Here is a 15,414-nt window from a genome sequence, read left to right as displayed (position 1 = left end):
TAAAAGTACAAAAAACGTGAAAATGTCGGCTTGGAATTGATTCCAGCACTGATTTTCTGATTTAGAACAAAAACTTAGAAAACAGGATGGCACTAATTTGACTTGTCTATTCACAAAAAAACCAGAGCGGTCTTAAAAATCTTTTTCTTTCAGAACAGCAAAATGTTGATTTTTTGGGGGACGATCCCTTGAGAAAAAGGTCACATGGTCCGTTATTCTGAAAAAAGTTATTTTATATTAATGAGAAATCCATGCGAGGTCTCACCTTAGAAATGTTTTAATTTTTTTTCCTTTATACAAAGTTTACCTTAAAACATTGAATTTTTTTTTTTTTGTAAGAAAAATGACATAAAAGGCCAAAATAAAAGCCCTGTCATTCCCGCCAAAATAAAAGCCGTGTTATTTGTACAGGAGCAGAGCTGGAACTTACTCTCGTGGTGACGTTTGCTGAGAGGAGGCGTCGTCCTGCGCGTTCGATTGGTCCCCGCAGTTCGTCAGCAGAAACAAACGACATCCTGATGCTTTGTCCGTGAATTCAGCTCCATCGTCTCAGTGCTTCTCAGCTGCATCAGGACCCAAAGTTCGTCTCCAAGGCACAAAACCGCCGTTTTCGTAGCATGTCGTCCATCTGAGCCGTGACTCCGCCTGAGCTTCCCGCGGCCGCCTTTGGGTCCCAACCCACCAGCTGAAAAACACTGATGCGTGTTCTGTATCCTCCGCGTCGTCTCCGCGCGACGTTAATGCTGTGGAATAACCGTAAAAACATTAAACCCGGACAGGAAGGTGACGTCAGACACGTGTTTTCTGATATTTAATATGTTAACAGTGTCGAACGCAACCCAAACAGAGCCACTAGAACTGAATATCAAATCCAAAACTAGACTTTCTCTACAGATGTCAGTTAAGATAATTTAACTTACTGTGTCCACCTAATCTCTCCAGCCTGTTCTGGTCTACCCTGGGGTCTCCTGCCGTTGGTTGAGCCCAGAAACCCTCCAAAGGAAGGGTATCTAGGAGGATCCTGATCAGATGCCTGAACCACCAGGGTTGGAACATAGACCGACTGGGGAGTCAGACGGTTTGCCTTCTGGCTCAGCTCCCTCTCCACACAGGACCCTCATGAACAAGACCCCGAGATACCTGGACTCCCTCACTTGGGGCAGCAGAGGATTTTTTCTGGAGCTGGTTCAGGTGGTTCGGACATCTGATCGGGATCCTCCTGGGTCACATTCATCTGGTAGGAGAACCCGGTGTAGACCCAGAACACGCTGGAGGTCTCACCTGTCCAGAACAGGATCCCCCAGGAGGAGCTGGAAACCGCTGCTTGGGAGGGAGACACCTGGACTGCCTCGCTTGTCGGACTGGGAGGGCGTTGATTCACTACAGTTTATTATGTTCTTACAGAACTGGCTTGATGAGCAGGAAGAGCTAACTGCAGCCGTTTACCTGATTTTATATTCAGTATCTCAGTGATGCTGCTGACAGACGACTGACTGTGACGTGCAGAGTTTGGAAATATGGCTCATGAGAAAGTAAACAAGGATCCTAATAAATCCTAATATGAAAAGCACAACACACGTTGAATCTGCACTGGGCCTGTTGATTGGCTAAATATATCGGTGATTGGATGAGTATATCTGTGATTGGCTGAGTTTATCAATGATTGGATGAGTTTATCAATTATTGGCAGAGTGTATCTGTGATCGGCTGAGTTTATCAATGATTGGCTGAGTTTATCAGTGATTGGCTGAGTGTATCGGTGATCGGCTGAGTTTATCAATGATTGGCTGAGTTTATCAGTGATTGGCTGAGTGTATCGGTGATCGGCTGAGTTTATCAATGATTGGCTGAGTTTATCAGTGATTGGCTGAGTGTATCGGTGATCGGCTGAGTTTATCGGTGATCGGCTGAGTGTATCGGTGATTGGCTGAGTGTATCGTGATTAGCTGAGTGTATCGTGATTGGCTGAGTGTATACTGATTGGCTGAGTGTATACTGATTGGCTGAGTGTATCTGTGATTGGCTGAGTGTATACTGATTGGCTGAGAGTATCGGCGATTGGCTGAGTGTATCGTGATTGGCTGAGTGTATCGTGATTGGCTGAGTGTATACTGATTGGCTGAGTGTATCTGTGATTGGCTGAGTGTATCGTGATTGGCTGAGTGTATCGTGATCGGCTGAGTGTATCGTGATTGGCTGAGTTTATCTGTGATTGGCTGAGTGTATACTGATTGGCTGAGAGTATCGGTGATTGGATGAGGCTATCGCTGGTTGGGTTTCGGCTGATTTCTGTTATTTTATTTAGCAAATTCAGCGAGTGAGAGGAAATCAGTACCTTCACATCTGGCTCTGTGAATTTAGGACATTTTGAATCGATGCTGCTGATCAAAGAACGAATGATGAAGATTATGAACCTGAAAAAAGGTGCTGATGCAGCACATTTTAAAGATGCAGTGTCAACACTCACCTGTCTGCTCATGTCTGCTCCTGAGGCTGTGATTGGCTGACACCTTCCGATTCCTCCTGGATCGTTTCGTCATCGTTGTCGTCCTCCTCCTCCTCGTCCTCCTTCTCCTCCTCCTCCTCCTCCTCTTCCTCCTCATTGCAGTCATCGTCAGTGGCCTCCTCTCCTTGTTCTTTCACCTCCATCTCTCCTTCGCTGTCCGCGTGCTCTGCCGCCCCCGTCTCGTCCTCCTCTTCCTCATCGTCTTCTTCCTCCCCCTCCTCTCCCTCGGCCTCCTCATCGCTGAAGGGCTCCTTGCCCTCCTCGGCCCTCCTGGCGGTCTCGGAGAACCAGTCCCTCACCTGCTCGTAGCTCATGCTGGACTTGGTCACCAGATCGTCCAGATCTTTCTCGCTCAGAGCTCGGTGTTTGAGGTAGTAGTCCTTCAGAAACGCCTTACCGGACTTCACCTGCAGGAGGGAGACACCATGACTGACAGCAGGAGGACCCTCCCCTCAGTGTTGTGTACCGCACATTCATCAACTATCATAAGAATAAACAGCGGAGGGAGGGGAGGTCAGTGTTTTCCCTGCCCGACTCAAAGGTGGGTCGGCGCTGTTTCATTGGCTGCAGCCTTTGTTTTTGTCTGGATTTTCAACAATCACCTGAGTTGAAGGGAACTCAAACTGTTGATGAGACTTCTCATTTTCACTTTTATATTTGCTGATTTACTAAAGCTCCAACCAAACCACAGAAAGCTCCGCGGTGAAAAGTTGGTTGTAGCTATCGTCCCGTGTTTCTCTGTGTATCAGTCCGCTGCTTCAAACTTAAAGGATAACTTTCGTTTTTTACAACCTGGACCTTATTTGTAGCATTAAATACGACCATTTACTCAGCCAGACAACTTTGGTGGCATTTGGAGTCGTTTTGAAGAAATTAGCCCCAGAGGAGCGGCGCGTATATCCGTATAATGCGAGTACTCGGGGCATCCATGCGCAGCCTCTATATAATATAATATATCGTTCATATTCCAATATTTAGTTCTGATATGCTGGTGCTATTCCCCTCTGAGCCGGCGGTCGGCTAGTTTAGCTGTAGTTTGGCACAGCTATGGTTCGTTATTGCGTATTCGTAGCCGACCGCCGCAGAGTCAGCCGTGTTGTGGCTGGCTGCTCGCAGCGCCCGGCGTTCGGTAATGACATCATCCACATCAGAGGTAGTTGCCTAGAGTCGCCGGATGTTGATAACATGCCACCACGGGCTCAGAGGGGAATAGCACCAGCATATCATAACTAAATATTGGAATATGAACGAGTTTCTGCAGATTATGCGTTATATAGAGGCTGCGCATGGATGCCCCGAGTACTCGCATTATACGGATATACGCGCCGCTCCTCTGGGGCTAACTTCTTCAAAACGACTCCAAATGCCACCAAAGTTGTCTGGGTGAGTAAATGGTCGTATTTAATGCTACAAATAAGGTCCAGGTTGTAAAAAAACTTAAGTTATGCTTTAAGATTAACTATATCATGTCTGATGTCTCGCTGCTTCGACCAGCTTCAAACGGACATCTAATACTCTCAGATCGGATCAGATCTCAGCAGGAGCTTCAGGTGAACAACTGATTGGCTGTTTCTGATATTTGTCCAGCCCATTTACATCAGTGATGTCGTTGAAATAACGGACACACGATACAGTTCCCAACCGATCCTACAGTCGATTTAACACGTCTCTAAACGTTTCAATAAACCCTGAACATCTCACACGGGGACGATTACGTGCACTACTTGTATTAGTGTTATTATTACAGCACTAGTTTTAGCTCTGTGTACCCAGTAATCTGGCAGCTGAGTGTACGCTGCATGCACCGACCTTGATGGCGGTGGCGCCCTCCTGTGGGGATCGTTTGCAGGGATACGGCCGGCGTGTCCTCCTGGACCAGCCACGGAAACGTTTCCTGGACTTCTTCTGGGTCTTAGCTCCACCGTTCAGCGCCTCCTCCACCTTAAATCCACCACATGTTTTTATTTACACCGAGCAGTCTGAATACCTGTGAGTCAAAGTGCTCTAAAGAAGTACAAATACTACTGTGACTGTTCTTTTAACAGTGTGAAGCATCACGTGGTGCTTCCCTCAAACAACAAAGGTTTACAAAACGTCTTATTGTATCATAATTAACGTTTCTTTCACCTTTCCACTCTGGTAGAGGTAGTACCACTTCAGGTTGCTGTTCTTGCAGGCGTAGCGCGTGTCTCCGAACCAGTTGACGATGTAGGTCCTCGGCAGACCGCTCTCCTCCGCCATCTGGTCGTACTCCTCGGCCGTCGGCCACTGTGTCCGGACGAAGGCCTTCTTTAGGATGTGGAGCTGCTCCGGCGTCTTCTTCACCGTCTTCCTGCCGGGCGGCGTGGTCTGCTGCTCCTGAGCGGAGGACGATGGCGCGGCGGCCGGTTTCGCCTTCTCGCCGTCCCCCTCCGCGTCGTCGTCCTTCGACTGCCCCGCTGAAGGCATTTTCCGCCTCTCGGTGAACCAAGCGTCCACCTCGCGTCGCGTGAGCTTCGTCTCCGCGCGCAGCCGGCTCAGCTCCTCGTCCGAGGGCGTGTCGGACTTCAGGAAGCTTGCCTCCAGGATGAGCAGCTGGTCCGGAGTCTTTTCCTTGAACTTCTGCGGCGTGAAGTCGGGGAAGGCGTGGCGGAATTTGACCCGCGGGTCGCTGGAGGAGCCCGACGACCCCGGGGCGTTGGCAGAAGTCGGGGAGGAGTCGCTGGCGTCGTCACTGGAGTCGATGACGATGGTGGCGGTGTTGTCGCTGTTGTTGCTGTCGTTGAGGCTGCCGCCGCTGTTCCTTCCTCCTCGGCCTCCTCCTGGCGCCGCCGCTCTGCCGGGGGAGGTGTCGCTCAGCAGGACGCCGTGGTAATCCTTTGAGTTCCTCTGGTTGTAGCGCGTGTCGCTGAACCACTTCTTTATTGCGCGTTTGGAGAGTTTGGTGACCTGCATGAGTCGCGATATCTCCGCCTCTGTGGCGAACTGCCTCCTGCCGTAACTGGCCTTCAGCTCCGCCAGCTGCTCCTTAGACTTCTTCGGTTTGGTCGCGGACGCGTCCAAACTGAGCGCCGAGCCGGCCGACATCTCGGTCTTCGATTCCGACGTCGACGGTTCGGCGGCTTTGGGCTGGTTGCCGGGGACGCCTGCGACCGTCAGGGTAATGGGGGAGGCGACCGGCACGGCGCTGCCGTTCCCGGCTACCTGAGTGAGGACGAGCCCCGGCTGGCCGACGATCTGGCAGGTCTGGAAGATGGACTGCAAGCCGTTGGTGGCTGCGGCGATGTTGGCGGGGATGACGGTGATGGTCTGAGGGACGGTCTGCACTGTGCCGTTAAACTTCTTCCTCCTCGCCTCCTCCACCTGCAGACGGGGGGGGGACACAGAGAAGAGCCGGGCTGGTCTACAACTGCACGGAATCACCATGGCACTAATAAAGCGACTGCATATATTTATAATATTTAATAATATTTATAATAAAATATATAATAATATTTATATATAAGTATGTTTCCAGTACATCTATATAAATGTGTACTTTCTTTAAATACACTGAAAGCATACTTTTAGTAAATATACTACAGTGAAATATATTTTCAGTAAAACATTTAATTTTTAAAGATAGCTGAATGTTGTACTTTTCTAGTATATTTTCAGAAAGTGCTAAAACATTTAGCATCAGTACACTTGCATGATCTTATACAGATTAAAAGTATACTAATTTCATGCTCTCATGAAATACTCCAATCTAATTTATTACACTCTGTGAAATATATTTTTAATGTACATTAATTTTATGCTGTCATGACAAACTCGAAAGTAAATCTGGACTAATCTGTATTTGTCATTCAGTGTAGCACATCCTGGTCTGTGTGTCCATACAAGGCCGACCTCGTACATCAACTGACCCCACACCTCTGTCACGACAACAGACGGTGCTGTCAGTGTCACATTTTTAAAGCTCGTTTTGTCGTGATAATCAGATCAAACGCCCAGAATGCTGCATCACGCTGTCAATGACAGGAGAAACGGGAAGCGGCCGATATTTTCCAAGGATCGGCCAATAAGAGCTGCCAAATATTTCAAGGACAGGCAGGTGTTAATTTGCATTGAGTGCACAAGTTATCTGAGGACATGTAGGTACAGTACATGCTGTTCATCCTTCGTTTTAAAGTGCACTAACAGTAAAATGCTAAAGAAGTGTGTACAAATACACTAGTTGACTGGAAATGCTCAAGCAATATATAAATATACTAATGTGGAAGTACTTGTAATCCATTAGCAGTACGTTTTATGTACATTATAAGTGCAAAATATTTAATAAATTGGTGGTGCACTTTAAGTTCTCACTTATTAAATACTTTTAGGAGTTTTCAAGTACACATGAAGTGTATTGAAAATGCTCAAGAAGTATGTAAAACTACACTAGTATCCCAATGTTGATGTATTTGTAATCTATTAATGTTAGATTTTACTCTGTTTAACAGCCTGGATTCATGCATGCTCACTATAAACTAATAAATACACTAATATTTAGTATATTTTTTTCCACTCAGAGTGAACCAAACAACATTCAACTGGAGGCCCGAGATGGCGAAAGCTCTACCAAAATACTGAATTATCACTAACGTCCAAAAACTGGGAAGGAACAAGCTCAAAAGCAATGGAAGCAAAGCACCACTTAAAAAGGTCACGTCATCAATAAAGAGATGATTACATTACAGCAAGTCTATGAAACCGACTTTCATGAAGAGCTTTGATAAACGACTCAGAGTCGGCCGAGTTCAGGCAGATCGTTCCAAAGCGCCGTTTGTCTTCAAACGGAGAGTCTGGATCAGCCAAAAGGAGGAATCCATGCTGTAATCTGACTTTTGTGGGATTAAAAGGTCTTTGAAATAACAGGCTGAGTCAGATCTTATTTGATTGGAGGATCCATCAAATGTTTTTCAGAATGAACTTTACATCTGATGCCAGCGTGACTGGATCAAGTAAAGAAAACATAAAAAAACGTTGAAAATCGAGGTGACTCATCTTTTAGACTTCGTCTCCGCTGCTGACTGTAGTTCACGTCTACCTCAGTGAAGCTGTCTGACCCTTCACATCTTCATTAAATTCAGATTGATCGTCAGCTGCGTGCATCACGGCCTGTTTTTGTTTTTTTAACCATAAACGTGACTCCATGCATCCGTCTCACACTCGCAGTAATCAGAGAAACAGGAGGAAAAGTGTGAAACGCAGCCTAAAACAGGAAGTGATGTGATGTGGCGTGAAAGCACCGACCTCCTCCGGCGTCCAGCTGACTCCGTGTTTCAGCCTCTGAGCAGAAAACCAGACCTTGATCTGCTCCTCGCTGAACTTGGTCTGCGAAGACAAGCCCATGATCTCCGACACAGAAGGATACGGGAACCTACGACACAAAATCAGAGTGTGACCGACGTGTTTCCACAAGCTGAGCTGTTAAATGAGCAAAGGACACAACCGAGTGATTACACACCGATGTCTCAACAGTACAACATCAGAGGCTTTTCTATTTATTCATGTTCCCAGGAGACACCTGATGAAATACAAGGAGCCTCTTTCCCAGTCTACATAATATCATTCCCTCAAAGTAATTTAAAACTCATTCATATGAAGTTATACATACATAATACAGGCATGTGAGAAAATTAGGACACCCCATTAAATAATCAGCTCTTTATTTAGAAATGGTACACATACCAATATCCAGTCATGTTTTTATGTATTTTTCAAAAAGAAAGTGATTTGATTGCAATTTAACAACAAAAATGAACATTGTTTGACAAATCCAAAAAAAGAAAAAAAAGAAAATATGTATTTCAATGGAGGAAAAAGTTAGGACACCCTACCCCCTAGTAGCTAGTGTTGCCCCCTTTGGCTGATATGACTTCAACGAGACGCTTTTTGTAGCCTTTTACCAGTCTCTGACATCGATCAGGAGAAAGTTTGGCCCACTCCTCAATGCAGAATTCTTTCAGCTGTGAGATGTTTGAGGGGTGTCTTGCATGTACAGCCCGTTTCAAGTCACCCCACAGCATTTCGATGGGATTAAGATCAGGGCTTTGACTTGGCCATTCCAGGACTCTCCACTTCTTCCTTTTTAGCCAGTCCTTGGTGGATTTGCTGGTATGCTTTGGGTCATTGTCTTGTTGCAGTATCCAGTTACGCTTCAGCTTTAATTTTTTGACAGATGGTTTCACATTTTCTTCAAGCACCCTCTGATACACAGTAGAATTCATGGTGGATTCTATGATGGTGAGTTGGCCAGGTCCTGCTGCAGCAAAGCATCCCCAAACCATGACACTGCCCCCTCCATGCTTTACAGTTAGTATGAGGTTATTTTCTTGGAAGGCTGTATTTGGTTTACGCCAAACATGTCTTCTGTTCTGGTGTCCAAATAATTCAATTTTAGACTCATCTGTCCAAAGAACCTTATTCCAGAAGTCGTGGTCTTTGTCTATGTTCTCTCTGGCAAACTTCAGTCTGGCCTTGATGTTTTTTTTTAGAGAGCAAAGGTTTCTTCCTTGCACACCTCCCATGCAAGTCACACTTGTGCAGTGTCTTTCTGATGGTAGAGTCGTGCACTTTCACATCGACAGTTGCCAGAACCTGCTGTAATTCCCTTGATGACACTTTAGGATTTTTCAGGACCTCTTTGAGCATCTTGCGTTCTGCTCTGGGGGTAAACTTGCTCGGACGGCCAGATCTTGGCATGGTGGCAGTTGTTTTAAATGTCCTCCACTTGTAAATAATTTTGCGAATGGTGGAATGGCTGATGTTAAATTCTTTTGAAATCTTTTTAAATCCTTTACCAGACTCGTAAGCGGCCACAATCTTCTTCTGAGGGCATCAGGAAGCTCTTTAGACCTCACCATGGCGCTCACCTCAACATACCAACTGTCAGGGCCACACCAAACTAAATTTGAGGTTTAAATAGGGCAAGGCTCCATTCAAATGCTGGGTAACGATGTACTAATCATGTGCACCTGACGTGATGCACCTGTTTGGGATTTGCAACATTTTAAGAGGGATAATATAGGGGGGTGTCCTAATTTATTCCTCACCAGAAATTGCATTATTTTTTAATTAAATTTTACAGAAAGTTTTAAACAGGCTTTTCTTATTTTTTTATTGTTTAGTTATATTACTTGGATCCCTCAGTTTAATTAAAATTGACATTAAATACCCATATGTCCAAAAATATTTTAAAATACACAGGATTTCATGAGGTGTCCTAATTTTTTCACATGCCTGTATACATATAACCAAAACGATTGTGCTTTTATCAGCATCAAACACAGGGGTTTCACACAGGGAGAATCAATAAATGACTGTTTGAATGACATAAAACATTATTTTCAATATCTTCATGCTGACTTGCTCATATTAGTGACAATTATGATTTTTAAAAATTGCAGCACAAATATTTTGGATTTCTTTGCCTCACCTATATTTTTTATATTTTTATCAAAATCAGCATTTTTTTCAGTGACCCACCTGTCGCTATCTGTTCTTCCTTCTTGCCTTCACTTTTCCCATCAGCCTCTTATTTTTATTATTTCTTTATTTTTATTTACTTTGGGAAATTTTTCTCTGCTTTTAACCCATCGCTGGGGAAACACACACACACACACACACGCAACATGCACCATGCAGTGAAACACACACCGGAGCAGTGGGCTGCAATCAAGCACCCTGGGAGCATATTGGGGGTTAAGTGCCTTGCTCAAGGCCGGCTAATGCCGGTCCGGTCGAGGAATCGAACCGGCGATCTTCCGACCACAAGCCGCTTCTCCAACCTCTAGGACACGGCTGCCCCAAATTTCCATTTCTGTCCCTTTTCTTTGTCTGGCCTCAAGTCAGTAAGCAAAGGGTGAAATCCTGATTTTTTCCACTTAAACACGTAGCACCCTAAACACATACGCTGTGCATGCCACACACGTTCTCCAGCCTCAAAAAAAAACCTCTGGCCTAAAGCGGCCGTAAAAAAGAAGCTGCTGTGCTCCACAAAAAAAAGACAAAAAGCTCCAAATCTGAACATCTGAAAAACTAGAACCAGCTAATTATTTTTTTAATTCTTAAAATGCACTCCATTATCAAAATCGTTTCATCAATCAACTAATCGTTAATCAATCAACTCTGGGTATGACGCCCAGATCTGCAAGTAACAGGATGTCAAAGAAACTACAAGCAAAACTGCCACAATAAAGTCTGCAGGTTTAAATAATGCATGCTAATAATGAGTCTGGCACTGTAAATTCTATAGACGGATAATAAAAGTTGTTGCCCCGCCCCTCCAGGTGCACTCACCTGTTGTAGGCGCTGACCAGCAGGACGTTGTTGTCCATGGCCGTGTTGTAGGTGGGGATGCTGCTGATGGGGATGAGGAGCTGAGTCTGTGTCTGAGTGCTGTTCTGCTGGTTCTGCAGGGCGGACAAAACCTGAGCCAGAGTCCCAGGAGGCAGCACGGCGCCGCCGCCCGAACCGCCTTTAATCTGCAGCACGTTGGGGCTGTTGACCACGATGCTCTGCGGGACAGCCTGGACCTGCACCGGCGCGGACACGGGGAGGAGGCGAGGGGCGACGGCAGCCGGGGTCATCGGGGCGGGAGACAGCGTGGGCGGTTCTTTGTTCTCGTCGTCCTCGTCGTCGCTTTCCACTTTGATGACATCATCGATGGCCGCTTTGTGCAAGGCGGCGAACTTCTTGGGTTCTGGTCTGCTTTTGATCCTCATGATGGGGGTCTTGCTGAGGGCGATGCCTTTGCGGAAGGTCTCCTCCGCCTCGTCGTCCTCCACTTTGACGAAGCTGCCGTCGAAGGTGAGGTCGTTGACCGTCTGCTGGAAGATGGTCTCGTTGTTTCGCTTCACCATCGTCCGCGTGAAGTTGTCCTCGCCCGGGTGGAGGCGAGCATTGTGGGCCAGCAGCGTGTCGTAGCTGGGTGAAGAGAAAGAGTCAATACTCTGAGGATGATGATGAGGCTTAAAGACACCGTTCACCACACACCTCATCAAAAAACCTTGACGAAGGCCAAACGCACATGAGCCGAAGCTTAAAATGAACCCAAAGAATAACTTCTGGTTGTAACTGAGAAGAGGAAGCGATTCACTCGAAGGCTGTGTAACTGTGATACGGTGGAATACGGTGTTCTGTGTTCAATCAAAGTGTGTGACAGGGACTGATCCACAGCCAGTTTTCATTAATTATGGCCACTAGCCGAGAGAAGAGCTCCCAAATAAGCTAACAGACACACACGTACGAGCTAGAAAAACTAAAAAAGCTCGATAAAGGTGCAGACAGACAAACCTAAAATAAAATATTAAAATGTTTTTACATTGGTTAGAGGCACTTTCATTTTCTATTTAAACAAACAAGAACTAAAGATATCACAGCCTATAAATACACAAATGTGTTTATATTCTGAATAAGTTAAGTGAGCTCTACTCTCACGTACACGTCGTATAAAAACACGAGCATTGTACCTCTTGGTGTGGTAGTCGCACTCCATGCAGACGTAGGAGGTGTTGATGACGACGTCGGGATGCTCGGTGTCCACATGCATGGTGAACAGGTTGAGCTCTGCCGTCTGGAAGCTGCAGTATTTGCACTCGTAGCCTCCCTCTGCCATGTTCGAGTCCACGTAGTGGTCCGACACCGGCCTGACGTCCGGGTCCTCGCCCCGCTCCTCCACCGGACCAGGAGCCTCCGAGGAGACGGCCCCCACGCCGTTACTGTCCTCTGGTTCGGCTGTCTCAGCGGCGTCCTCCATCTCCTGATCCGAGTCGACGGTTTCTTGAGGAGGAACCATGCAGGGGGTGGTGGATTTCCTCCTGCTCGCCATCCTGAGGTCCGGTGAGCGCTGCGTCCGAGTATTAAAGCTGTCTCAGTTCAAGCCGTCCTGCTGTGGCTCCATAAAGTAGGATGTCATCAGTCGAAATGTTCCCTCTGTTGTCCTTAATTCCTGAAGAAAGACAGTAACTAAGCATTAGTGTATGTGACCGTAGCACCGCCCGTCCTCAGAGAACAACATGTAAAACTTTTTTTGTTAACTGTTTAAGACCACATTCAGACATGGGATGTTGAGACCAGCTGCAGATGTATCTCCTTCTGCTCATTTGGTGTGTTCAGGTGCAAAACGACAAAATGAACACTGGTGTCACAACATGACACATCTGGAATGGGGAGATGGGAGTCTCAGTTCTTTCACCCAGCCAAAACTGGAGTTATATCGTGATCAATATCAGCACAAATACATTGGCGATAATTGTATATTTTTTTTTTTTTACATTTATTTTGCCAAAGATCCTCTCAATCCACTTTTTGGAGAATTGTGATCAAGCTATGACCTCAAACATATCCTTGCCATATCTGTAAGCATTTTTTTTAAATTAATTCTGGACAGACATATATCAGCTGATATAATGATGACAAGCTAATGTCAACCTGCCAATTTACTGATCATTCTCTAATTTCTATAGTGCTGTAATTCAAGCAGAATCACCATTTACAGATGGTGTATTTTATTGTTTTCAACGGCGTGAAACACTGCTGGAAGTGTCGGCCTGACAAACACTGTGTGCAAACACTGCACATATAAGTATTTACTATCGAGTGTGTATGTGGTGTGTACAGTAACTGTGTCTACTTTCATGCTCTGTATTGCCTGTGTATAAACTATTTTTAGCCTGACTATTTAAATTATACCATGCATCTGTGTTGTAGTACTTCTTAATACTGTGTCAATTTAATTTTCCTGCTGCTGGACCGATAATGATCATCTATCGATCACTTATATTAACATTCCTGTGGCTCCTTTTCTTATCTGGCTGAAACTTATCAATAACTACGATGATAAATGGGACAAATAAGGCTGAAGAAAAATCAGGGGAATGGCCCTTTAAAGATGAACTGATTAGATGGCAGAACAACTTTTTGGTAAAGGTCCTGATGTCTGCAGCCCTGTGCGTTATGAACCAACTGATCCTCTATGTGCTGTTTATTTCAACTGCTATCAAATGCACTTCCTGACCACACACACACACACACACACACACACACACACACACACAGAAAAGACACAGAGCTGTTGACCAGCACAGTCCAGACTCCAGTCATAACATCCTGTGTCTTCTCAGCTGAAGCTCACAGACCGAGACAGAAACAGAGAAAGAGGAACGACAACAACCACACAGCCGTGCCAACACCATCCTAGCTAACGTTAGCTAGCTGGACGTTATGCTTCACGGGTAAATTCTCCACGAGTGGCAGCGGAGAGGCGGCGGTGTAACCGAGCACAGACACCGGTACCAGCCTGCTGTCAGCTCGGTGTGCGTTTACCTGGTGAATCGGCCGTGGTTTGGCCGCATCTTGCGACAAATAGTTAGCTGGCTAGCGGCTGTAGCTTCGTAGCATCTCTGGTTCGGTCTGTTGATACGCAGTCTTCCGCCTTTTCCCCCAATACACCGAGGATCCCATCTGCTTCAGGCAGACACAGAGCCACTCCAACGGCCGGAACAAGCTAGCTACCGCCCGTTAGCGCCGCTTTCAACCAGCACCACTGTCTCTCGCATTGTTTACTCTATTGCTTTGTTGATAAATTGGACAGCTTAATAGAAAAAAGGCACCGATAGTTCACCGAATCTGACGATAGCCATTTACCGCCGCTACAAGCAAGCAGCGGCGAAGAAACATTTCCGGATAGAATATTTCAAAATAAAAGCTTGAGCAGCGTATTCACCAAATAATATACACGATGATCAACTCGGTTATAATAATAATGACAACAGCTCACGTCTGAGGATAGAGAAATATAAATAAATCCATAAAAACGCTATAACGGCTAAAAATCACATAATCTAACGCCACAATAACATTCCACAAAACATAAATGTGTTGTAGGAATTGTGTTGTATTATTTCATATAAAATAACTGTAATCATACCAATACTGTTTTTTTTTACTAGACATCACATTACAAATGCAGTCTTTGATACTGACTGAAAACAAATAAAACACCGAATTTTAACAAGTTTATTTTAGTATATTAGCCCTGCTCTTTTTCTATAAAACCACTCTGCATTTATTTGTCTGTGTATATTTATTTATGCATCGTGTTTTTTTGTCTAATGGTATAACGCTTGATTATTTGCCTTCCTGTTTGTATTGTAGTATTATGCACATTTTTGCCTGTATTGTTCAATTAAACAGCCGCTTTGAGTTTAGGTTTTTGTGCGACGAGTCCCAAACATTTATTTTGAAGGTATCGCTGCACAGCGGAAGCGGCCGTCTGTGTACTGAGGTCAACGTGACAGATACATTTGAAGCGTGCGTCGTTGCGTCATAGACAGACAACAGGAGCGTGTTCCAACTCTGTACTATCAGACTGAAGTAGGCCAATTCACCGTGGACTGGTGGAGTTACGCAAGAAGTTAGTCACACACCGTACCGGAGACACTGAAGCCCTCTTCAGCGTTTACAGTAAAGAAGAAGAACTCAAAACCTTTACTGAAGTACAACTGGAAATACCACAATGTACAAATACTCCTTTACAATTCCAAGTTCTGCAAAAAAAGCTTTTTTTCAATAAAGTTCATTAGTGTGATCAGAAAAATTACACTCCTTGCAGATTGTCCCATGTTAGAGTGATATTATAATATTCTATTGATACTTTAACCGTTACACAGTATACTGCCGGGTACTTTAGACAAGTGGGATTTTTACATTCATCATGTTTTTGTTTGCAAAATGTTACTGCAAAGTAACTAGTAACTATAGTTGTGAATATAGTAGAAAAAAGACAACATATTCCCGTGTAACGTGGTTAAGTATGTATTGCAGTACTACAGCACTGAGTATTGAACATGAAAACTAAACATTTTTAAAACATAATCTAACTTTGGAGAGAATTAGAC

The 15,414-nt window shown here is 45.1% G+C and overlaps 1 protein-coding gene across 1 annotated transcript; it reads right to left on the bottom strand.

Moving 5' to 3' along the window:
• Nucleotides 1-264: 264 nt before the first annotated feature.
• On the bottom strand, nt 265-14,157 carry LOC121619862 (zinc fingers and homeoboxes protein 1-like). Its single transcript, XM_041955791.1, has 8 exons — nt 13,841-14,157; nt 11,986-12,464; nt 10,814-11,440; nt 7,766-7,892; nt 4,634-5,848; nt 4,316-4,447; nt 2,468-2,913; nt 265-743 (listed from the first exon to the last, which is right to left on the bottom strand). The coding sequence occupies exons 2-7, from the start codon at nt 12,342-12,344 to the stop codon at nt 2,476-2,478; spliced, it is 2,898 nt and encodes a 965-aa protein (XP_041811725.1). The 5' UTR covers nt 12,345-12,464; nt 13,841-14,157; the 3' UTR covers nt 265-743; nt 2,468-2,475.
• Nucleotides 14,158-15,414: the final 1,257 nt, after the last annotated feature.

This window comes from Chelmon rostratus, chromosome 16, assembly GCF_017976325.1.
Source record: "Chelmon rostratus isolate fCheRos1 chromosome 16, fCheRos1.pri, whole genome shotgun sequence".
NCBI lineage: Eukaryota > Metazoa > Chordata > Actinopteri > Chaetodontiformes > Chaetodontidae > Chelmon > Chelmon rostratus.
This window is presented reverse-complemented; position numbering and strand designations above follow the sequence as displayed.

Excerpts from the sequence above, each read along its gene's own strand:
- LOC121619862 (XM_041955791.1), bottom strand. The coding sequence starts at position 12,344 with ATGGCGAGCAGGAGGAAATCCACCACCCCCTGCATGGTTCCTCCTCAA. Across the intron at positions 11,441-11,985 it reads TGCGACTACCACACCAAGAG|CTACGACACGCTGCTGGCCC; the intron begins GTACAATGCTCG and ends CTCTTCACCCAG. Across the intron at positions 4,448-4,633 it reads ACCTCTACCAGAGTGGAAAG|GTGGAGGAGGCGCTGAACGG; the intron begins GTGAAAGAAACG and ends GGTGGATTTAAG.